This window comes from Canis aureus, chromosome 12, assembly GCF_053574225.1.
Source record: "Canis aureus isolate CA01 chromosome 12, VMU_Caureus_v.1.0, whole genome shotgun sequence".
In the NCBI taxonomy this organism is placed as follows: domain Eukaryota; kingdom Metazoa; phylum Chordata; class Mammalia; order Carnivora; family Canidae; genus Canis; species Canis aureus.
The window spans coordinates 41,973,054-41,999,077 of NC_135622.1; the positions used below are offsets into that span (position 1 = coordinate 41,973,054).

At 39.6% G+C, this 26,024-nt stretch overlaps 1 protein-coding gene and 1 long non-coding RNA gene across 15 annotated transcripts in view; one reads left to right on the forward strand and one right to left on the reverse strand.

Annotated features, from left to right (window-relative positions):
- CLIP4 (CAP-Gly domain containing linker protein family member 4) overlaps positions 1 to 26,024 on the reverse strand; it is a 100,091-nt gene that overhangs the window by 63,911 nt on the left and 10,156 nt on the right. For 13 of the 14 annotated variants that reach the window (XR_013349495.1, XR_013349494.1, XR_013349493.1 and 10 more), the window contains exons 2-5: positions 11,879 to 12,026; positions 3,980 to 4,119; positions 2,872 to 2,965; positions 1,542 to 1,703 (exon numbers count right to left, since the gene is read on the reverse strand). Coding sequence is in view for 8 of the 14 variants with exons in the window: in XM_077843721.1 (XP_077699847.1) it covers positions 1,542 to 1,703; positions 2,872 to 2,965; positions 3,980 to 4,119; positions 11,879 to 12,011 (529 nt within the window). In the remaining 6 variants the exon portion in view is untranslated. Of the gene's footprint in view, positions 1 to 1,541; positions 1,704 to 2,871; positions 2,966 to 3,979; positions 4,120 to 11,878; positions 12,027 to 18,903; positions 19,055 to 26,024 lie in introns of those variants that run through there. The other variant, XR_013349491.1, reaches the window with a different exon arrangement.
- Positions 19,269 to 23,413, forward strand: LOC144324689 (uncharacterized). Its single transcript, XR_013390119.1, has 2 exons — positions 19,269 to 19,524; positions 20,052 to 23,413. It is a non-coding gene; the product is annotated as an uncharacterized LOC144324689 (long non-coding RNA).

Consider the following 26,024-nt stretch of genomic DNA (forward strand, 5'->3'; position numbering starts at 1 on the left):
AAACACAACTCACCATCCATTTTTATAAATAAAGTTTTAATGGAACATGGCCATAAATATTTATTCACACGTTCTCTACAGCTAGCCTCCTACTATAACTGCAAAATCAAATAGCTGCAGTGTTCCCAAAGCCTATGGTATGTCCTATCTGGCCCTTTACATAAAAAGTAGTAGGTAAAACAATGCAGAATTTTCAAATCAGGAATAATTAAAGACTAAATACAGAAATGCTTACAAATCATATTCATTCATAATACTTTATTCAGCAAAGGCATTTGGACTTCATGGTAGGAAAAAAGAATCTTGCAATTTTAAGGACATTTTAATAACTTTCAATAAATCACCATGATGCTATACTCAGACACAAGAAATCTCCTAGATCTGGGAATCCTGTTTTTCATGTTTTCTGTAACAAGGATTTCATATATCTGGTTGCATTAATCCTACCTTAATCTAAACCATACTGCCCTACATGTCCTGCCTACAATTCCAAACAACTAAGACATACTCAGGACAAAGCTTCCTGAGTTATTAAAGACACTGTATTTTCAAGAGGCTTTCTTCATAACATCAACCAAAAATTAAAAGGTAAAATTTTAAAATAAAATGGACAATATTACAAATGAGAGTAAGAAACAAACATTCTGGGAAATTCAGCTACTGAATCTCTAAAACAAATCTACAAATGGGGAAAACCCTGTACACTGCCCACCTTTAACTGAGTAATATTACTGTCTCATTTTTTCCTCAATAGAAAACTGACCTATTTGAGTGAAAGTATCAGTGAGGGTGACAAAACATGAGAGACACCTAACTCTGGGAAATGAACAAGGGGTAGTGGAAGGGGAGGTGGGCGGGGAGTTGGGGTGATTGGGTGATGGGCACCGAGGGGGGGCACTTGGCGGGATGAGCACTGGGTGTTATGCAATATGTTGGCAAATTGAACTCTAATTAAAAAAAAATTTTTAAAGAAAAAAAGAAAAAGAAAGAAAACTGACCCACTGAGAGGACCAGAGAGAAAGTTGAAATACCAGGACCATAATTTTGACAGTCTGAATTCAATTTTAGGATATCACCACCAAAACAAGAAGGGGGAAAAAATACCCTGAATTTGTATCCTTTAATGGAATTGGAATTTCAGAACCAAATGCAATCTAAAATACTCCTTATGATTCCAATGCTTAGCTCTGACAGCTTTCCTACTCTATTTCTGGCTATTCAAGACAAAAGAATTATATGCCAAAATTATACAGATTCAATTACGCTTGATAAAAATCCATGTGATACTGGGGAATTTGCAGAGATGTAAAAAACCCAGAGAACATGACTTTGTTTTGTATCTCTCTGTAATGTCTTTTGTTTAATGACAGCAATTAATCTTCAATAAAGATACACTAAACTATTCCTGGAAAAAAAAAATGGGATAAGAGGTCATATGGAACAAGATGGATCAGAAGCAAAAATCTCTTTGAATTTTAATTTTTATGCCACTAATAAAATAGTCAATCAGTAACGTCTAAAGGTGATCTTGTCGTACGTGCCTTTTGGTTTAGACATCTTCAAAATCACTTTTATAAGCTCAGGAACATCAAAATAAGCTGCGTAATGCAGAGCATTCATATTGGTCCAGCGACTCCGCAAGCTGACGTCGGCTCCCAGATCAATGAGCTGAGTTGCAAATTTTACAGCTGTATCAATATCACCTAAAGAAAGTTTTCTAGATTATTTTTTTTCAGTACAAACTGAAGCTCCAATGGATGAATATCTACTATTTTATTTAAAGAGCCAAAGCAAATACCATATGGAATATACCCACACACCACAAAAATTTCACTTACAAGGAATGTGTTCTAAGAAAATAATCATTCTTACAGATATGGATAAACACTTAGCAGTGAGGATGCTCATCACAGCATTTTTTACTATGAATAAAATTTAAAAACTGGACTACTCTATAAATAAATAAAAATAAATTATTTTATTCTAAAAGTGCAATAATGTGAAATTGATTAAACTGTAAGTGATCCACATAGTGGAATACTATAAAACCATTAAAAGCAATGCACTAAATCACTGCTACTCAGTGGACCACTTCCAGTCCCAAACTATAATTTCTCTGTCCTTTTGATAACTCTTTTCTTTTTCCCCATGAAATCATTTCTTCAGAATATATTAATTGAAATGTAATTTCATGCATTTTGAAAAACAATTGGGCTTGTATTTCATGTCTTTATTTAATTTTTCTATTACAATTCCTTTTTTTTTTTTTTTTTTTTTTTTTTTTTTTTTTACAAAAAGAATCAGTCTGTTATGGATTGTAGGGGGGAAAAGTCCCTCACCATCAACAGCTTAAGAAGCACTATATCAGACTACTGAAACAGGGAGAGATATTCATAATATGTAGTTAAGTAACAGAGGTAGGTTTATACAATGGTAAAGCACTGAACACCAATCTGGAAAAATATATGCATATATGTTAGATATAAGGGACTACTCCTTAGGCCTAAAGACTGAGGTCTGTAGGGACTGGGATGCTTGGGAAAAAGCTTGGATTGTCTAATCTTGCTGTAAACTCTCAGGAATGTTCTAGGGTGTTGCCACTTACTCTCACCTAGCAAGAATGCAGCCAAGAAGCCTGCTCTAGAAAACGTGGGAAATATCAGGAGACTACAACGACACTCCCACACACACACTGAGAAAAAGGTAGGTAGGGAACAAGATTTTTAGGAGGAATCAACTGAATGCCTGCCTGTTCAGGGGGTATTACATCATCGGCTAGGTGCCCCCCAGGGACTCTGGTTGGCCTAAACATAGCTTATACAAACACAAATACAGATCCTGAAGCCACTAGCAGATTCGCCACACACTTACCAATACCATGAGCTCCAGATTTGCAAGTGTAATGCAAAAGAGTCATGTCTGTCAATCCATCTCTGTCATTCACATTGCAGCCTCTCTTGAGAATCTGAGGAAACCCAGGAAAATATGATAATAAAACTATTAAAAACTGATTTCAAACTCATGCTGAGAATCAAGTTAGTCAATCCTATCGGAATTAGTTCTCAATAAAATGAGTAGCTAGAACTGGCTTCTCTTAAATAAATTTTAAATTCTGCATCCAATAGCCATAATGAAAATAATTTGTCACTAGACTAAAGGGAATTCTTAAAGACTATTCCAAGCTAATCTGGCACTACAAATATGTCCCTAACTTCTCAAAGGATAAGCAAAATTGTCTTTCTACATAAGCTCTATCTTCTTACAACATGACAATGTCTCTCTTCTTAAAACATGATGATATGCAGGTCAAAAAAAAAAAAACAGTTATTCTTTCTCCTCTCCTTCAAAAAGTCAAATACTTTTTAAAACTCTATTTAAGCCTAGATATTTACCAGACCACCCAAAAGTATAGATAAAACATATACTGGTAATCAAATCTCCTCATGAAATATATATTTTTTAAGTCTACAAAATTGGGGCACCTGAGTGGCTCAGTTGGTTAAGCATTTGCCTTCAGCTCAGATCATGATCCCAAGATCCTGGGATGAGGGCTTTCTGCTCAGCGGGAAGTCAGCTTCTCCCTCTCCCTATGACCCTCCCCCTTGCTTGTATGCTCTTTCTTTCTCTCAAATGGATAAATTTTAAAAAATCTTTTTAAAATTAATTAATTAATTAAGTCTACAAAATTAACTTGTACAAAGAAAGAAGTATGGAAAAATGCCTGCTGCCACCAAGAATCTCTACCACGGGAACTCCAGGCATAACCAAGTGAAGAGCATGAGGGAACAGTGGAAAGAATGTACAATACCAACTCAACTGCCCCATGCAAAGCCTGGAGATACAAAGACCAACCATCAGAATCTCTAAAAGGTTTCTCATTTATCACCGCCTTTCCATTCAGGGATGGGGTTTGAGGGTAGAGAGGGGAGCATCTATACAATTAACAATTCTAACAATACAAAATGGAAGAATTCCTTACCTCGTTTCCAATAATGTCAATGTTTTGCTGGACCTGAGGAACCCATTGTCTTAAAATGGCAAATAGTTCCGATACAGAAGTTTTAGGATCAAAGAGAATTTCCTGGCATGACGTGTCATTAGGATCAAAGAAAGAAAACTCTGTTTGAAATTGAAAAAAAGGTGTAAATTAATCTTATTAAAAGTTCCAAATAAATATGTTGAAAATAATAAACCATAAGACCAAGGCTCAAATAATACAGATATTTTTAGATGCTAGAAAAAGTAGGTTTTCCCTTAAGCAATTTTCAAAACCAAAGTCAAGAGATCCAGAAAGTATGCAGCATTCCTGAATTGTTGTGGGAACAAGATTTCTGTGTATAACACCACATTTTATTACAGACAGAAGAAATACGTGAGCTCACCTATTTCAAATGCTAAACTTTCCAAGAACTACTTCTAAGGCACAGAAAATTTATCAAATCTTATCAATATCTTCAGTTCTCAACATAAATATATCATGAACAGTAGATTCACATCTATAATTAAACACACATAAGAGGGGGAAAATGCCAAAATATCAAGTAGTGTACAATTTTAAATATTCTTTTTACTTCTCTGTATTTGCCTAATTTTCCATAAGAAACAGGCATTACTTTTTTACCTGCTGACAAAGCATGAGAACTGCCATGCCAACTGGTAAGGCAACAACATCTAGCAATACAGAAGTGAAACCTTGGGACAGAGTGCCTGGTCATTTGGGAATTTGTATTAGTAAAAACATAGGAATGCTAGCAAAATTGAACATGATCTAAATATCTCTTAAAACTTCTCTAAGATTCACAAAAAAACTTTGGTCATCCTATGGCTAGAGAACGAAAGAGAATGGATTCTACTCTCTCTCAAATAATCCAAAAAAGGCAGGGGTGGGGGGGACTAAAAAACCAGAAGCACTCGAAGAAGAAAAGCATTACTGAACATTTGCTGAATGCTTACAATTTACCAAACACCTTACGAGTCCTCACACTTTACCTGGAAGGTATTATTCTTATCATTTTGCAGGTAAAGAAACCAAAGCTCAGACCAAATAATACTTGCTCCAAATTACACAGCTGGTAAGTGGCACATCTAGGATAGAAAACCAAGTCTGTACCCAAAGTCTATCTTCTTTCCTCTATTATGCTGCCTAAGAGAATTTACTTTTGAAGTCAGCTTTTAACAGAATACATGAGTAGTGGGATTCATGGTTTTGGGGATTTTTATGCTGTTTGCATTTTCAGATATTTTCCAAAATTATACTATGTAGACAATTCATACTTTTAGAATCAGGATAACTGAAAGGTGAGTGGAAAAAGCACAAAACCATGGATGTGTATATAAAGGAGGAGCAGCAGTCCATTGGGAGAGAATCAGAAATACCAAAAACTAGAATGAGATAGTATCTAAAACCTTAGACAACAGAATGGCCCTCTAGGTTCAGAAAGGAAGACTAAGAAAAGAACTGGTATCCAACATAGAGAACTACCTTGCATGGTTTTTTGAATATCACTTTGGGTACATTTCTTATAAACAGCAGCTGACTAGACAGGGTAGGGGTGTCTAGCTGATTATCTATTCAATAAATAGTTATGGATTAGTCCCTTTTCTAAGCACTGGGCATTTATAGTAGATAAATTTCTAAATATATACCTAGAAACTCTTCTGCATGTGTCCACAGGAGATACGTTCAAGAATTCTTACTCTAACATTAATTATAATGGCAAAAAAAAGCTGGGCTGAAGCATCTCTCCATAAAGGAATGGATAGAATTGGCATAGTCCATCTTTTGCTTTTTAACAACGAAAGAAATGAATTAGATCTCTAAATTGTGAGTTGATAATGATAGGTCTCAAAAAACATAGTGATTGATAAAATAAGCTGCAAAATAATATAGTTTCTACAATTTACATAAAATTACAAATACACAAAACAATACTACACATTATTTAAGTATGCTCACCTATGTAGTAAATACATAATAATACAACCTGGAATAGTCATACTAAATATAAGATAGTGGTTGCCTCTGGAGAGTAAGGGGAATAGGACCAAAAGAAAACAGAAGGAATTTCAACTTTAAGGTTTTCTTGTAACTAAAAAACAAGAGCTACAGGAAAAATGACAAAATGCTAATACTTACACTTTCTGATGGTGGATATGTGTGACATATATGTTTGCTACTACTATATTTTGTGCATTTTTATATGATTTCCTATTTTTTAGAAATGACAAACAATGGGAAAAGCATCCCACATACAATCTCAATAAAAGTAACAAACATGCCAATGAATGTGTGAGACTTATTTTTTAAAAATTGGAAGAGGAGAGTGATTTAAATGGAGTGAGACGTCGTGTCACTGAACTAAAAAATAAAATATTTAAAGCTGCCAATTTTACAAAAAGTATTTATTTAAAATAATTTCAATTCTAATCAAAAACCTCACCAGGATTTATCTGTGAGAGGAGATACAAAATTATTCTATGGTTCATCAGTAGCAGAGCTTCTCAAATATTAAAGTGGACAGGAATTTCCTAGGAATCTTGTTACAATGTAAATTCTGACCCAGTAAATCTCAAGTGGGGCCTGGAATTGCATTTATAACAGGCTCCCAGTGATGTCAATTCTACCAAACTAAGGACCACACTTTGAGTACCAAAAATCTAAAAAGTAAATGTAAGATAAATAAACAAGAATATTTGAACTAAAAAAAATAATAATGACCTGAATAGGGAGAGGGGACAGTAGCCCAGTAAATAATAAAGCATATAATAATGTTTCAGTAATTATATACTGAGGTGATGGCAAACAGTAGATATTAAATAATGACAGTATGTTACACTTGTTAAGTACTTAACAGAAGCCAGGGACTGTTCTATGCACTTTATATATTTTGCCTAGTTTAATCCTCATAATGACCACATGAGGTAGGTACTATTATTGTTCTTATTTTATCAAAAAGGAAATAGAGGGAACAAATAAGGGACAGAGAAAATAAGTAATTTGCCTAAGATCACACAACTGTTAAAAGTGTTTGAGTCAATGCTATACTACATATTAACAAATCTACTAAATCCAAAGTTTAAAGCTTCCATACAGGGGAAAGTTTTTAAAAGCTTTAATCCAAAGAAAGTGGGGAGGGGGATCCCACTTCATGTCTGGATGGAGTAATGAGGACCACATAAACCCTTCCGCCTGAAACAACAAAAAACCAAAGGAAATCGATGAAATTCAGTTTTCAAGGATACTGGACATCAAGGCAATGAAAGACAATGATGATAAGAGACAGGACACAAATATGGTGGGTCTTACAATTACCCCAGGTATCTGCCTGGAGAGTTTCTACGTCTCAGTGCAGAGAGGGGGAAACCAAGAGAAGTGCAGAAGACTCTCTGAGTTGAGAAGACAACACTTGAGAGCCAAGGAAGTCAGGGGAGCAACAGTGCAAAGGGACGAGCATCAGAGAGGAGAGAGATACACAGCAAGAGAACCCAAAAAAATCTATGGAGGGTCTTCTTGAATATTTAACATATGCTTATGAGGAGCACCTGAGGTAAGAGAAAGAACCATCCTAAAGGATTAAAAAGATCAGAGCCCAGTGCTCATAAAAGGTCTAAAATAGTGTCTGTTCAGATGAATGGATATAGAAGATGTGGTATACACACACACACACACGAATATTACCCATCAAAAAGAAGGAAATCTTGCCATTTGCAATGATATGGATAGAACTAGAGAGTATTATACTAAGCAAAATAAGTCAGAGAAAGACAAATATCATATGATCTCACTCACATGTGGAATTTAAGAAACAAAACAGACAAACATAGAAGAGAAGGAAAAATAAGACAAAAACAGAGAGGGAGACAAACCCTAAGAGACTCTTAACTATAGGAAACACACTGAGGGGAGGTGGGCGGGGGATGCAGTAACTGGGTGATGGGCATTAAGGAGGACACTTGATGGAATGAGCATTGGGCGTTATATGTAACTGATGAATCACTAAATTCTACCTCTGAAACTAATAATGCACTATATGTTAATTAAATTGGATTTAAATTAAAAGTAAATAAAATTTAAAAAATAAAATAGTGCCAGTCCCTACCAAAAAAAGACAAAAAACATTCACAGGGCACTGGGTAGAGTACTGAAGAGTGACGAATAATTAGTCCCAGATTAGCACTGCTCCAGAACCACCTAACAAATCATGAAACAAGACTTAAAAGGGTCAATCTCTCAAAGGAACTTAACTGCATCCCACAATAAAACTCAAGAATAGTTCCAGGAATGGGAAAATATCCAAGACCCAACAGGTAAATTCACAATGTCTGACATCCAATCACAGATTGCCAGGCATGCAAAGAAAGGAGAAAAGATGACCCATTTTCAGGGATAACCAACTGAAACATACCTAGAGTTGACACAAAAGTATAATTAACAGAAAGGAACATTGAAACAGCTATTCTGAATGTTCAAAAGGTTAGAGACATGGATGATATGAAACCCAAATCAAACCTGAGAGATGAAAACAGCATCTAAGATGAAAACTACACTGGATGAGATCATCAGCTGATCAGACATTGGAGAAGAAAAGATTAATGAACTTGAAGACACAGCAACAGAAACTGTCCAAAATGAAATACAAAAAGAATTTTTAAAATATGACAAAAGTATCAGTGAGCTGTGGGACAGCTTCAGGTGGTCTAATGTTCATGGAACCAGAGTGTCTGAAAGGGCCAGGGGCAAGAAAAAATATTTGAAGAAATAATGATCACCCAAACTTGATGAAAACTGAAACTCACAGTTCCGAGAAGCTTCATAAACCCTTCTTCTGTTCACACAGAAGAACATAAAGAAAATTACACTAAGAAACATCATAGTAAAATTGCTCAAAACCAATGATAAAAGAGAAAATCTTAAAAGCAGCCAGAGGGGGGAAAAAGCTGCATTACATTCAGAAAAACAAAAAATGATAGCAGATTTCCTATCAGCAACAATGCAAGTAAAAAGACAACAGAACATCTTTAGGCACTGAAAGAAGAAGAACTATTAACCTAGAATTCTATACTCAGTAAACATATTCCTCAAAAGAGAAGGTATCATAAAGATGTTAGTAGACATCTGAAAACTGCAGGCAATCCCCAAAAGCAGATCCACACTACATGAAATGTTAAAGGAAGCCCTTCAGGCAGAAAAAAAATGATATCAACTAGAAATCCAGATCTGCACAACATAATAAAGAATACTGGAAAATGGTAACTACATGGGCAAATAGGATGTGTTGCTATTACTTCAATCCCTTTAAGAAGTAACTCATTCTCTAGGAAAAATAGTAACAACGTGTCATAGGGATTATAACGTATTTGATATACGTTCTGTGTAAACGGGCTCTGAGGACATTCAAAGCATAAGATTCCAAAAATCTTTTTATTGCCTTGCAGGGTAACCACGTGGAGAATCAACACTGAACTGCACGTTTAAGCTCTGGTTTGTGCAAGTTGGTTTGTCCTTGTTTCTTGTTTTAATCTGTCTCACATTCAATGGTCCTCATTAGGCTCAGCATAAAATACAAATTCTTTACCAAGGCCTAAATAATCCTGCATGATCTGCCCCCTGCCTTCCTCTCCAACTTCCTCTCCTGTCATTCTGCCCCTCAACCACTTTGCTTCTCAGCCACAATGGCCTTCCATTAATTCTTAGGATATACCAAAGTTTTTCCCCCCAACTCTGTGCCTTTAATTTAGGATTCTTCTGCCTGGAACACTTCTCTCCAGGCTCCTCTTGTGACCAACTTCTTCTGATTCCAGATGACCACCTCATCTATAATAGACACTCTGCTCCAATATCCTCTATCATAGCACCTCGTTTCTTTTCTCCACAAAATTCATTAAAATCTGTAATATTCATGTTTTGTTTATTAATTTGCTTATCTTCTTCTCCCACTAAAATGTCTGCCTTGGTCCCTGTGCTATCCCCAGCATCCGGGACAGTACCTAGCACATAATAGGCCCTCAATAAATACCTAGTAAATACAATTCAAGATGCCACTTTTCAAGCGGACACTGACTATATTGTCCTATAAGAAGGCAACAACTAGGATGAAAGGACCCAGAAATCCTGACACCGAGGCACTGATGAAGCCTAAGGAAGTACAGGCTAAATAAAAATATTCAAATTATCTCCAAATATGAAGGCTATCCTATAAAGAAGTGTGTTCCACATATCAAAAACTAGTACTGGTTGGGCAGAGTTTCACAGAGACATACTTTGAGTCTAGATACAAAAACAATTATATCACAACTAAAACCTTTTAACCATGAAATGGACTATTAGTTTCCCACTAATGAAGTTATCCAAGTGGCTGAGTGGTTATTTGTCAGAGATCCTGAAAACAGAATTTCTAGACTAAGAAGTGACTAGGGAAAGTTGACCTACAGGTACATTCTAAGAATGTATAATTCAAAGCATACAGGTAATGCTTAATTTCAGTTATACAAAGGGGTCAATGGCCATTATCATCTTACATTCAATATATTTATTCAACAAACACTGACTAAGTAGCTAATCAGCAGATCACTATATTAGTGACCTAATATAAGTGATCTAATAAGATAAAAACAAAGCATGATTGATTGCTAACCCATCCCAAAGAGCTATAGTCTAGGAAAGGAAATAAGACAATTATGACTCGGGATAGAATGAAATAAGTGCCATAAGCAAGGTACAAAGTACTTTAGTTAAGGTTTTTCCCACATAATTGATTTTGTTATATGTGAAAACAAACCCAGTCCACGTTTTGTAAAAGATGCGAATAATTCCCATGATCTAGGCACAGGTTTTATGTAATACTTTTGATGACTGCAAGGTAAGCTGCTATAGAATCTGAACTTGGAAATGAGTAATTATTAGAATGGATATGACTAAAGAGAAAAATTCTCTAATAGTTTTGTATCTACTAATATTTAAAAATTGCATTTCCAAACCAAAAACTAACAAAAAATAATAGAAACTGCATAATATCTGCCTCCAAAGACAATTTGAAATGATGACCCAATACTTGACTTGAAAAATTCTAAATAAACTAAAAATGTAGCAAACCTATCAAATTTATCTACTGGTTTTCTTTTATTCCTTTATAAACTACCTGTAAAATACAGTTGTGGGAAAATAAGCCTAAATAGGTAAAAACTAGAGTAGTTATAAATTTACATTTTATAAAGGAGATTTAAGTGAACTGATTGAAATATGACCCAATCCCTCTCCATATTCCAGGGAAAGGTCTCACACTATCTAAGTAACATGGCTTTTTTTTTTTTAAGTTTTATTATATTTGTGTATACATTGTAATTACAATGGAAGACAACTGAGACAGGACCCAAATTACGCTTGCTTATGTACTGAAACACATAACTTGTTACACTGTCACCCAAATTTGGATCATTTTAGCAGTGATTATTTGGTAAGTTAGGTCCTAGCATTTCAGAGACAGCAGGGCCCTTAGAGATGATGGCTAACTCACAATATTTTGTTTTGTCTTAATAAATATATTTAAGCAAGTCAGAATATTTAACCAAAATAAATTTATCAATAGCAAAAGAATGCTAGATGTCTAAGCACTACTGCATTCTAAAAATAAGATCCTCTAAATCCATCATGGTGCTTAAAATGAACGTTTTTACATAATAAAAATGCTGACAGCAAAATAAGGCATTTAGCTTAAGACACAGAAAAAGGCAATAAGCAATTGTATTTTTGAAAAAGGAAAACTAGCAATTTTATGAAAACCATGGCAAAGGGTTTTAGGAAAAATTATGAACGCAAATGCTATAAGACAAAAGTCAAGTCTCCAGGTCACAGGAAATCACACACTGCTACCTGACATACCACAGTCCGAAGGCATGGGTGCTGCAGATATGGAAAAAACAACTGGTGTCTCAGAACCTGGAAACAAAAATGGGTATCTTCCAATCAAAGAATTTCCTTCTACTGGAAAATCTGGAAGGTCCTCTATGGTCATCTTCTAGAAAGCCACCTTTAACGAGAGGGAGAAAAAAGTGTATCTATTATATTTGTATGCAACATAGAATGATTGCCTTCAATCACAAAAAAAAAGGCCTATTTTCTTTTAATATATAACCTATTAACTTTTTTTAAGATCTTATTTTTGAAAGGAATCTCTATATCCAACATGGGACTCAAACTTACCCCAAGATTAACTGTTGCATGCTCCCCTGACTGAGCCAGCCAGGTACCCCAATCTAATGACATTGTAAATTTCAACCTTCAAAAATCTCTTTTAGAGAGGAAGGGGAAAACAAAACTTCCTTTCAGCAAACTGTTGTTGAAGAATATATGTTGCTTGACACATCTCTTACAGACACGTAATCCTTTTACTCAAAGCTTGGGAAGTCTCAATACATAAAAAGCTATGTATTTCCCAATAATAGATGAAAACTTTTTTAAAATGCTGAGTTAGGGATCCCTGGGTGGCGCAGTGGTTTAGCGCCTGCCTTTGGCCCGGGGCGTGATCCTGGAGACCCAGGATCGAATCCCATGTTGGGCTCCCGGTGCATGGAGCCTGCTTCTCCCTCTGCCTATGTCTCTGCCCCTCTCTCTCTCTGTGTATGACTATCATAAATAAATAAAAATTTTAAAAAAAATGCTGAGTTAATCTAAATGGATGAACTTCTCTTTACTCACAGTAACAAAGGGATATAACATTCCTTGTAGCTATATCTCTATCATGGGATCTGACACAGGTTATATTATCTATCATCCAATAGCTCATGTCATGTGCTCATCATCACATGAAAACAATCTAGTTTAGGATGTTCTCATTATTTTCTGACATCCCAGAAAACCTTCCTGAAAAATCAATCACATAGCTTGTACAAATATGGGTCTAAGAGCTTACTGCCATTGTTCACTTCTTACCAATGTATAAGACCTATTCAGTCTATCCGAGCAGAAGTTAGAAGGCCATGCCTTGTAAACCACAGCAATTATATTACCTCTTTTTCCCAGAAAACATGAGAGCTTAGACTAAATGTGCTCTAAAGGGGGCTGCTGCAGCCTAGCTCATATAGAAACAGCACAGAAGGTGGAGAAAATGTTAGTAAAACTGAACTATAAAGGTAAAAAGCATCCAATTTCTTTTGTATCAAATCTTTAAAATCTGAAATATTATGAATTTCTGTGTCTGTTTTAAATATAAGCAAAAATCTGTATTAAAAACTAAATAAAAATGAATTTAGGCCATTGTAGTAGAAAGAATAAATCAAGATAGTTAACTGATAGCTTATGCCACCAGATAATGCCATGCTAGGTATTACTGTGTGTTCTATTAGACTTAGTTAACTAGTCCTGTCTCTAACTTAACCATCTTTACCCCCACCATAACCACCCTCCTCCGAAGAAACAGTCACCTCTCTGAGCTAACTGGTTTCTGTCCAACTTGATTCTTGTGTTTTCTGAAGACCAGCAGGAACTGGTAAAGTGATTTCTTTTTTTTTTTTTCTCATAAAATGCATGCTTATATGATGCATGCATATTCTATATTAAAGAAGCTAATCCAGTGTTAACTATGTTAAAGGTATTCAGGTTCTCCTAGATGCTAAAGTTACTTGTCACTCAATGATTTGAATCATTTTAATAGTAACTCTGCCACATAAACGGGAAAATAACAAGGGACTAGTACCACACAGCAAGGTGATCTTCAAATACTTAAATTCCAAAAAGTAACACACATCCTGAAAACAGCCGTTCTTCAATATTATGGCTTCCCAGTGCTAAAAGTTAACTCAGGATTTCTACTTGTTGGCCTCTGCTTCCTTGGCAGCGAATTGGGGCAAAATATTCTATACACGGTATGAAGCTTCCTTCAAAGTTGAGGAACACAGGCAGTGCTTTCTGCCATGGGTTCTGTCCCAGTACTTTACTAAAAACTTACCTTTTTACACAGAAAAAAAGATAAAGTCAAGGGACAGAAACAAGGTTTAATAGCTATTAAAGAACCACTATGTACAAGGCACCACACTATTCTAGATAGATACTTGAGAGAATACAAAAGTAACAGCCCACGCTTGCTCGGTAGCTTACCATCTACGAGGGTGAATAAAAATAGCACTAATAACCATAGAGGGTGAGAGAGAATGGGACACATTCCAAAACAGAAGGTCAAGGAACATTTGCCATGGGCGCTCCTGATGATCAGAAATGGTACAGTGAAGAAAGCTTTGCCAGAGATGGGTCTTAAAAGATGAATGGGCAAAAAACCAGGGCAGAAATTTAAAAGAAGAGCATGTTAAAGGAACTATGCTGGAACTTGGGCACATCAAGGCACAGTGTAGGTGGTAAGGCTGTAACTTTTCTTTTAGAACTACACTTGGGAGTATTTTATACACTTGATCAAAGACCAAACCACTTAGGTCACCTGGGTGGCTCAGTGGTTGAGCATCTGCCTTTGGCTCAGGTCATGAATCCAGGGGCCTGGGATGGAGTCCCACATTAGGCTCCCCATGGGGAGCCTGCTTCTCGATCTGCCTATATCTCTGCCTCTCTCTGCGTCTCTCATGAATAAATAAGATCTTTAAAAAACAAAGACCAAACCACTTAACTCCATAAGCACTGGAAACCCCTGATTTTTTAAAAGGAGAGTTTCCTGATTCAAACTGTGTTTTAGGAAGATTAATCTGATGACAATCACACTTTGGAATTCAGTAATGTTTTTATATTCCTTTTTTTTTTTTTTTTTTTTTTAGATTTTATTTATTCACAAGAGACAGAGACAGAGAGAGAGAGGCAGAGACACAGGCAGAGGGAGAAGCAGGCTTCATGCACGGAGCCCGACATGGGACTCAATCCTGGGTCTCCAGGACCACGCCATGGGCCAAAGGCAGCGCTAAACTGCTGAGCCACCCGGATTGCCCATATTCCTAATTCTCCTACAATCATACTTTGGAACTCAGTCATGTTTTTTATATTCCTAATCCCTATATTAAGTGGCTATCTTTCTGAGCTGGTCAAGAGGATGCCACCTTTAAAAACCTCCCTTTCAAAGAGCAGAGTTTCTCACCCAAAAATGTTTTTTGAAAGTGATCCTGAGACCACCTGTCATTTCTGTGTAGGCTGTTGAGATCCTTAAAGAACTGTATATTGCACAACTGTCACCTGCCACAGGAGCTAGATTAGTGTCTTACACATATTTAATAATCAAATCCTAGATTCAAGGTAGAAAGATGATTCATTCAACAAGATATAATAAATTCATTTTACATGCTAAATACTTCAAGCCCAGAGAAGCTACAATATTACCTGATCACTGTACTGAACATTCTTTGTACTTTTCCCTAGTCCCATTTCCTTTCCTTCAAGAAAAACTCAACAGGGATGCCTGGGTGCCTCAGTGGGTGGTTGAGTGTATGCCTTCAGCTCAGGGAGTGATCCTGGTCCAGGGATCGAGTCCTGCATAGGGCTCCCTGCAAGGAACCTGCTTTTCCCTCTGCCTATGTCTCTGCCTCTCTGTGTCTCTAATGAAAAAAATCAATAAAATCTTTAAAAAAGAAAAACTAAACATTCTACCTTTTGCCCCACTTAGGAAAACTGCACACCTCTAAAAACTTTGGTAAAGTTTTAGGATCCTTACTGAAAGCAATCTCTGGATCTAACAATCTAAGACACCTAGGATCCTATCAAACTCAGTCAAACTAGAATCAAATAAATCAAAGTTTTATACAGGAATCCCACCCTCCTCTATACCTCAAATCAGCTCTGAAAAAAATGCAACTTGTAACATGGCTCTAATATATATGACTTTTTAAGGCTTCCCAGCCCATGCCCTAACACAGAATGGTGGTGAGTGTAGATGCCCACTAACTTCTTCAAAGTGGTTCAGGGCTAGTAGGCCTCACTAAGGAACCTCACTAAAATCAAGAGAAAGTCTCAATTTTATTTGGAATATGGTTCAAGGGCAGCATCTTTGAGCTACTCAACTAAGAGAATATCTAAGCTGTATCCACACATGTTCAAATCATGAGGCCCTTCCATTCAATTTCATATCATATCTTGCCAGGAGTCTTTATGTTCATTAGATTCCAGGAAAAAGTGCTATAACCAAAATAAGCATTTAAATCATATCTCTAAGTATCCTTTAAAAATTAAAAATAGAAAAAAATTTAAAATAGAATTACAATATGACCTAGTGATTCCACTACTGGGTATTTACTCAAAGAAAATGAAAACATTAATTCAAAAAGCTATATGTACCCTATGTTTATTGCAACATTATGTACAATAGCCAAGATATGGTAGCAACCCGAGCAACTCATCCATAGATGAATGGATGAGGAAGATGTGGGATGTGTTTGGGGGTGGGGGAGGGGGAATATTACTCAGTCATTGTTGCCCTTTGCAACAGTATGGATGGGCCTAGTGAAATAAGTCAGACAGAGAAAGACAAATGTCATATGATTCCACTCATATGTTGAATTTAAGAAACAAAAGGAAGGAAGGAAGGAAGGAAGGAAGGAAGGAAGGAAGGAAGGAAGGAAGGAAGGAAGGAGAGAGGGAAGAAAGGATGGACGGACTCTTAAAAACAGGGAACACTAGTGGTTGTTAGAGGGGACGTGAGTGGGGGATGAGTGAAAGGGATAAAGAATATTAAGAATACACTTATCGTGATGAGCACTGAGTAATACAGTGATTGTTAAGTCATTTTACTGCATACCTGAAACTGATACAACACTGTGTTAATTATACTTCAAAAAAAGATAAGAAAAAAATATGAAAATGTCACATCTCCAGTTACCCCATTTATGTGTTACGTACACACATCTATTCAATCACTAAACAGATATTTACAGTATTTGATGCTTAGTTGGCTCTAGAAAGATTATAAAAGACACCTGCCCTCAAGAAATTCATTAAGTCACTCAACAAATACTAACTCCTAGGCTAGGTATAGCAATGGTATGCCCTTGTCCTCACATGGATTGGGGCCTAGTATAGGATTCCTATAAGAAAACTGTAATTACTGTATAGTTTTAACAAGTGCTAGGTTCAAGAAGCCCAGTGAAAGCTTCCTGAAGGACTAAGAGAAGAGTTTATATCTGCACTGTCCAAGCAGGTAGCTACCAGCCACATGTGGCTATTTACATTAAACTTAAAAAAAAAACAAAATAATAAGTTCCTCCATTTTTCTACCCCATACAAGTACTCAAAAGCCACACAGGGCTAGTGGCTACCCTGCTGAAACAGTGCAGAAATACTTCCCTCCTTGCAGAAAGTTCTACTGAATATCACTGAAAGAAAACAGTGCTGTTCAAACTCCGGATGAGAAAATAAACAAGAAACAAAGGTTAACAAACAAAGCAAGCCAACAGCAGCACAGTTAATTATACATAATTAACAAGGGAACCATAAGCCTACAAGTCACCAGATACTTGTAGGTTTAAACAGAGAGAGTTGATTCTTTAACATAAAGATCACTAGTGCATGTTTCAATTATAGAGTCATTATAAACAATGAAAGACACCATATAAATATCACTTTTTTTAAAAGGCCTGCTAGTGAAAACTGTACCCGGTAAATCTGAAATATTCGAAATAAATACTACAAATAATATACCACTTGCTAAATCTTCTATAAAATTGAGATAAAAATATGCCTTACACATCAAGATCTAATCTTACAGCACACGTAGTCCATTATCAAAGGAAAGTATTAACAATGCGCATCAACGTTAGCAAAATGAGATAGAACCGGGAGGGTTCCCCATAATAAAAATGTAGAAAGCTAGACTTCTACCATTTACAGCTCTCTGCTTTCTATCCATAGTTGCTCCACGTCCCACACCACCTGATCTTCCGCCATTTAGACGAACTTGCTTTAAATTTTGCAGAAGACTCGTTAAGTGACAAACGCCAGTGTGAAAATGAAGTACAATTGGGGGATGTTTCTTTATTGAAATATTTCAAGGGCACCGATTGATACTATGATGTTGCTACAAACTGATAAAGCACAGCTTAGCTGGGAACACGGAGTAAGTTAGTAACCCATGAGAATACCATCCTCTGATACATATCAAAACATTGTCTCCGAGTTTAAATCCAAACTGCCTCTCTAGTCTCTGGGTGAATGAACAAGCTGACATCTAAAAGAAAGCTGACGTTATAAACCCATCAATCTAATCTACAAGGATGAGGGTCTAAAACCACGTGTGTTTAGGGCAGGTCTGGGCGCCAAGTGTCCCCCCCCCCCACCCCCGCCGCCCCCAACTTCCCTTCCCAATTCCCACGATCTGGAATTAAGCAATCGCCGGACTACGGCAAATGCCGGGAAGCAAAGTCATTTGGTTCAGCGTCGCGTTCCCCCTGGCACGTTAAGAAACCCAAAAGGTCTCAAACAATTTCGGAAGCAAGGGGGAGGCACGAGGGGTGTGCGGAGGCTCGCCCCGGGACGAGCAAGGGCGGCGCAGCGCGCGCAGCGCAGGGGCGCGTGGGGCACCCCCCCAGGTGCCAGGTGCCGGCCGGGTGCCAGGGGGCGCCGCGGGTCACACACACACCCCCAGGTGCCAGGGGGCCGCGGGTCGCACCCCCCCCCAGGTGCCAGGGGGCCGCGGGTCGCACCCCCCCCCAGGTGCCAGGGCGGCGGAGAGGTGGCACCCCCCCCCACGTGCCAGGGCAGAGCGGGGGCCGCAGCCCCGACGCCGCGCCGCACCTGCTTCCTCCGAAAGTTAAGCCGCCCGCGAGCGGCGGAGGGGGCAGCGCACGTCCCCGAGGGTGGGCCGCGCCGCCCCAGGGAGGCCTTTGGGAGCCCGCGGCCCCGGCCTCCGCGCGCAGCCAGCCCCCCTCGGGCGCCCGCGCCCCTCCCCCGCGCCGGCCGGCCCCGAGCCCCGCGCGCTCCCGCCGCACCTGCTCCTCGGTCCTGTCGGGACGGCCGGCGGCGAGCGCAGAGGCGCGGAGGCCAGGCCGAGAGGCGCGCTGCCCCGCGCCGCGACCGTGTCCAGCGACCGTGTCCAGCGGCCGCCGAGCTCCCGCCGAGCTCCCGCCGAGCTCCCGCCGCGCCGCTCCTCCGCCTCGCCCGGCCCCTCCCGCCCGCCGCCTCCGCGCGCGCCGGGCCGGGCCCCACGCGGGGTCGGCGCGCGCGCAGTGCAGGAGCCCGGCCGCGCGCAAGCCTCGGCCCCAGCCCCGCGCACGCGCCGGGACGGTCGGCACTCGCGCGCCTCCCGCCTGCGCCCCCGGGCCCACGCAAGGTTGGGCCTCCGGATCAGGATCGGCTAGGGGTTAAGCCTGCGTGGAGGTAGTGACGCCCCGGTACTTCCCCCGAGCTGGAGGGAGGCTCTGGGAGCAACCCCGCGGCGCCCCGGGCTGCGAGGAGCTTGGGGGCCGCAGCCCGGGGCGCGCTCTCGGCCTCCTCCCGGAGAGCCCCTGGCTAGGCCCTGCGGCTGCGGAGGCCCCGCGGACTTCCCCAGGGCGCGGCTGGCGTTTTACCTGCTCGGGCTTCCCTGGGTCTCAGCCGGTGCTTGTCCCAGAGTAAGTCCATCGGCCAATTAACCTGTTTGGGGGTCTTAAACCATAAAATGCCTAGTCGATAGTATATACCCAGGCTGAATAATTCCACCCAAAGGTGTCAGTGTACAGGCAGAAGAGGGGATCAAGCAGTCATCCCAGAACTTTATTTCCCCTACTGCTTTGTTCATTTTTCACCTTCTTCTCTCTTGGTCCCTGTCTCCATCCCCCAAGAGCCAGAAGGTGATGATGACACTGTGACAACAAACAGACATAAATGCTGACATCCTGGTTCTCTGTCCTCTAAGTGAAGGGAAGGTGTTACTTGACACTTAATGAGTCCCCTTAATGAAGGAACTTAATGAGTCCATTGTTTCCTCCCGACTGAGTTTTATAACAATGAATCACTAGTGTTACACCGTAGCAACTCTCTCTGAGGCCTTCTTGTTCTGGCTCTGATATACAGATTACTACACTGTACTTCTGTGTTCACCAAGCACAGTGCCTGGCAATAGCAGATATTGAATGAAATAATGTCTGTGTCTCTGCAGGAGCAAAGCTAAGTGCTGGGGGCACACCAGAGCATCATTTCCTGTTAAAATCACTGATTCCAGGGACTACACAAGGCCCCCTTCCAGTTCCTTGGGTCTCCCTTACAACATCATTTCATCAAATGACTATAGTTGAATGCTCCCTGTAACCAGGAACTCGCTTCCTTTGAAAGCATTTTATCGTCGATCATCATTGTCGACAAGTCGTTCCTACCTTGAGCTAAATCCATCTCTCTGCATCTCCTCCTTACTGAGTTTCTAACCTGGGGATCTCCAGATCATGTCTGGCTCCAAACCAAGGTATCCAGGACAAGCATTCTCTGTGTCTTAGACTGCTCCTTATAAGACATGATCAAGATCCCACTCACCAGCATGTTAAAGGACTCTTTATGGATGCACCCCAGCTTGTCTAGAGTTCACAAATGAACAAGACTGTCTGTTGCATGCAGAGGATAGAAACTTTCACCTCTTTCTAGGTCCTGTGCTTCTATTAGCATAGCCCAAAATATCAAAATAGTTGTTTGCAGCAGTCACATTACATTGTTCAATCAGGTGGAGCATACTGTCAACTGAAATCTGTAGAACTTTTGCAATATTTAAACACCATGATCATCCCACAGAGTCCCTGGTCAGCAGCCAGCTCCACTGTCCCTGCAAGTTCAGCATCTTCATGCACTCTTGGGGATCATAATGTGACACAGATGCTTCCTCTCTTTGGCAGTTCCACCTCCCTCTCCCTGCTCTCATCTTGCTGTTCTTGTCTGGCCCCACCACCTCTTTAACTGGTTAGAAGAAGAAATGCAATCTACCTTTAGTTGGCTTTCAGCAACTGTAAATGAGTCCTATTGTCAGTGAGCCACAAAAAACCCTAAAGGTCTGTATGTAATAGAAGATACTATTGGTGAAGTTTCTAGAGGTATACAGTTCACTTTTATTGCTGATTTAAATTATCCCTCTGAGATACCACCATTAACAGGTGACAGGGTGTGGATAGGTGAGTTGTTTTTAACTGCTGTTAGAACCAGCCAAGTTGGGATCCCTGGGTGGCGCAGCGGTTTAGCGCCTGCATTTGGCCCCGGGTGCGATCCTGGAGACCCAGGATCGGATCCCATGTCGGGCTCCCAGTGCATGGAGCCTGCTTCTCTCTCTGCCTGTTTCTCTGTCTCTCTCTATCTCTCTGTGTGACTATCATAAATAAATAAGAAAAAATTAAAAAAAAAAAAAAGAACCAGCCAAGTTACTAGCTTTTTCTGCTACACCCAAATACAAAATAGTAGAGAGGTAATTTCCCAGGATACCAAGCCACTGGGCAGAGAGTCTCCTACTCACCTGGTTGCCTTTATCCAAAAAACTGAATTTACACCATAAACCATCATCAAGGTGGTTTATGGGGTAATGCCTCTGAGAATACCCCATGGGCTCACACGGGTATGAGCAGGTATTGCTCATTTAACAAGAGTTGGACCGGGCAGTGATATAGGACCAGAACCTGGAACTTGAACCATCTGTTGGGATGAGAAGGCACATGGGGATATGGTCCAGCTGGGCCTACTAAGGCACAATTATATCTGAAGGCATGGCAATGTTCCTAGACAATGAAGCATAAACCACCAGTCCCAGGAGGTGATCAGCATTGATGATCAGCACCAATGCGGATAAGGAGCATTACTGATTGACTACTACATGGCCCTTTACCTATGGGATTTTATTTGCATTCACTTTACAAAAGAAGAAGCAGACTCCAGGAGGTTGTGAACTTGCTCAATGTACCCTGGGGTGGGAAAAGATTCAAACCTAATTCTGTCTGATATAAAGTCCTGTATTGATCCCCTATTTTGTATTACCTGCACAGCATGTCCTTTTGGGCATTCAGGACTCAGAAACGCTGTTTGAAACAGCATGAATCATTCAGAAATTCAGACCGACAGAAAGTCAGCATCAAAAAGGCTTCTCAGCAGCTAACAGGACCCAAGCCATGAGAAGAGTTGGAGACATAGGCAAAAAGAAGACCGAGTCACTGCGCTTATGTGGACTGAGATATCAGGCAGGATACTATATCATTCACAGGAGAAGAAAACAAGGACTCAGTTTCCAGAATCTGGTCATATGCGACATGAAGACCACAAAAGACATTCAGCTATCAGAACTGGGGTGTCAAATTGGAGCCCGACTAGCAGAAGTAGTTAAATGCAAAATATCAGAACACTGGGTAGAGCCCCTAAAATCTTTATATTTGCAGATATGATCATCAGCATAGAAAAGCTAACAAACTCAACTATTAGAAGTAATATGTGAGTTCACTAAGGTTGCCAAATACAAGATCAATTGCTAAAAGTAGTTTCCTCTACGTCAGCAGTAAGCAACCAGGAAATGCAATAGACAATAAGATTCACAATGGCAATAAAACTCTAAAGCATAATATCCAGGAATTAACCTGACAGCTTGCAAGAACTTTATGGAGAAAATGTTAAAATTATAAGGATGTAAAAGAAGTTTGAATAAGTGAAGATATGCCATGGATAGGACGTCTTGAGGTAAAAATCCATTTAATTTCTAAATTCAGTGTTACATAAACCAAAATTCCAACGGGAACTCAGATTTTATGGAAGTTCAATAAATGTATAAAATATATAAGGAAAAAATAGTGTTTAATAGTTAATTAAGTCAGTTTTGAAAAGCAACAAAAAGAGGAAAGAGGAAACCTGCCCTGCCAAATATTGTTAGTACCACATAGTGATAAAAAATAATGTGGTCCTAGTACAGGAACAAATAGAACAGTGAAATAGAGAACCCAAAGGCAGACCCATGAGACCTCAACATATAAATGTAGTACCACATATCAATGAGAAAAACATACATTATTTAGAAAATGTTGTGGAAACTGGCTTAGTTATATGTGCACCATATGCAAAGGTAAACTCCAGGTGAATTAAGAGCCTACATTTGAAACGAAGAAAAGAAAATGTAGGTGAATATCTTTATGAATATAGGGTAGAGATTTACTTCATAAAACAAGACTGCATGGGGCACCACCATGGCTCAGTTGGTTAAGTGTCTGCCTCTGGCTCAGGTCTTGATCTCAGGGTCCTGGGATCAAGTCCTGTGTTGGGCTCCCTGCTCAGCAGGAAGTCTACTTCTCCCTCTGCTCTCTCTCTCTCTCTCTCTCAAATAAGTAAATAAATAAATCTTTAAAAAAAAAATACAAGACTGCAAAAGCCCAAACCTTAAAACAAAAGGCTGGGAGATTTGACTACATCACAATTAAGGCTTTTCTCCTGTGAAGAATACCATAGAAAAAGTTAACAGCAAAAAAAAAAAAAAAAAAAAAGAAAAAGTTAACAGCAGCTGACAATTTGGAAGAAGATATATGATACGTTCAAAAGCAGCTAGGGATTAACTCTGAAATATGTAATGGAACTTTTGCAAGTCAACAAAAAAGTCAGAAAATCCAATCTAAAAATGAGAAAAGGATAGAAATTGGCAGTTCACAGAGGAAGAGCTGGAATAGCAGACAAGCATAGGAGAGATGCCCAAACCCAGAGAGAATAGAAATGCAAACAGTATGGTACTACCTATAGCCACTGGGATGCTGCTATATTGAAAAAAACCACTCTCAGGGTAGGGGATGGGGCAGTGCTAATTTTTAGTGTTTACCAACTTCCACAGTGCAAAAACTCTCACCCCTCCTGATTCCATGCTACCAGCATGAGGCCATTGAACAAGAAGTTCAGAAGAAATGTGTCCAGTCTGCTCTCATGAGCCAGTTCCAACAACCCCTGCTTCACCCATCCGTCTGGCAAAAATTAGTAAAATAATCCCAAATATTAGCAAAAATATGGGGAAATGGGAATCATCCTGCACCGTTGATGGGAATTTAAACTGGTAAATACAGTCCATAGAGCAATCTGGCAGTATTTACAGAAAAAAAAGTATCAGCATGCCTTATGACTCAGCAATCTAGAGATATGTATGCCTCAGAAAAACTGCAATCTTCTGGTTTTTTTTTTTTTTTTTTAAGATTCATTTATTGGGGCACCTGGGTGACTCAGTGGTTGAACATCTGCCTTCGGCTCAGGTCATGATCCCGGAATCCTGGGATCGAGTCCTGCATCAGGATCCCCGCAGGGAATCCATTTCTCCCTCTGCCTATGTGTCTGTCTCTCATGAATAAATAAATAAAATCTTTTTTAAAAAAACAATAAAGATCCATTTATTTATTTTAGAGAGAGAGCTCAAGCAGGAGGAGGGGTAGAGGGAGAGGGAGAAGCAGACTTCTTGCTGAACACAGAGCCCAACACAATGCAGGGCTCAATCTCACAACCCTGAGATCATGACCTGAGTGGAAACCAAGAGTCGGACACTTAGCTGACTGAGCCACCCAGGTGCCCTGTTTGTAACCTTCTTCAGGTGACTTCCAGGAAGCCATTCTCTCATTTACTAGATGATCTCATCCAATCCATGGCTTTAAATGCCGTGTCTATTTTGATGATTCCAAAATTTCTATCTCTAGCCCTGAACGTCAGACATGTATCCAACTGCCTATTCCACATCTAATCTGTAGCGTATCATAAGCATCTCAAATATAGCATGTTTAGAATAGAACCCTTCCCCACAACCTTTCCGTGTCAGTAAATGACAGCTTGATTCTTCTGTTTGCTCACTGGAGTCATCTTCCTTCCCTTCATAGTTCTGGATTTCCCAAACCAAGTCCCATCCCCCATTTTTTTTAAAAAGCTCATGACATCATTTCTTTTTATTTATTTATATATTTTTAAGGATTTTTGTTTATTATTTATCTGAGAGACAGCACGAGAGAGCACAAGCAGGGGAGCTGCAGAGGGACAGGGAGAAGCCAACTGTCTGCTAAGAGGGAACCCAATGCCAGGCTCGATCCCAGGACCCCAGAATCATGACCTGGACAGAAGGCAGATGCTTAACCCACTGAGATGCCAAGATGTCCCTACCCCTGACATCATTTACTGATGAAGAAATTTATCAATACCACTGAAGTCCTTATAAATCAATAGTCACCAGAGACTCCAGGAAGTTCCTACTGCTGTGACCCAGGGTCACTTCCCTCTGACCCAGCTCTTTTTCTTTCTCAGAGCTTCAGGTGGGGACAAGCCTTATTATCTGAATCCATGTTCTCATTCCCAGTTGCATGTTTGAATGTCCTGAATATCTTTCACAAAATAAACCCTAGAGACTCCCTCATATATTCTAACTCAACTGGCCTAATGTAGAGTCTCTTGTTAATCTAATTCCCCAAAAGACACTAACAAGTGAGGGTTTCAAACTCGACTCATTCCTGAAGCAGGTCCTCCAGTTGATGCCACTCCCAAACACCACATGACACAACCACATTTTTAAAAAGTCTTCCTTATGGGCCAACATAAAGGAAGAAGGACAAAGGGAGTGCTTCATGGCATCAGTATGAAAACTGTCAGTCCAAGAACTAAATTTTTCACACTGGCTACTCAAAGTTTGGGCCACCAAGACACTTCCAGAACCATCTCTGACACACAGTAATGGCATGAAGACAGTGTCTGCTAAGATGTTAGTTCCAATGTCCCCAGCCCCCCCATTGAAACATACTTTAACCAAGCCTCTAGATATAAATATCATTTTATAGAAAATGTGAAGCATAAAGGAATATCATAAACAACACCATGAAGATACGATAAGCCAAATCCAAAACGTAGGAACTTCTACAGGGCAAATAACCTATTCCTACAATCAAAAAGTAACTAAGGGAAACTGGTATAGATCAAAAGAGATAAAGAGCTCTATCCACAACCTATAATGTGTAGAGCATTTGGATCAGAATGCAACAAAATGTAAAAAAAATTCTTGAGAGGGGCACCTGGGTGGCTCAGTGGTTGAGCATCTGCCTTTGGCTCAGATCATGATCCCGGGGTCCTGGGATTGAGTACCGCATCAGGCTCCCCCTGCTGCCTCCGCCCCCCCCCACCC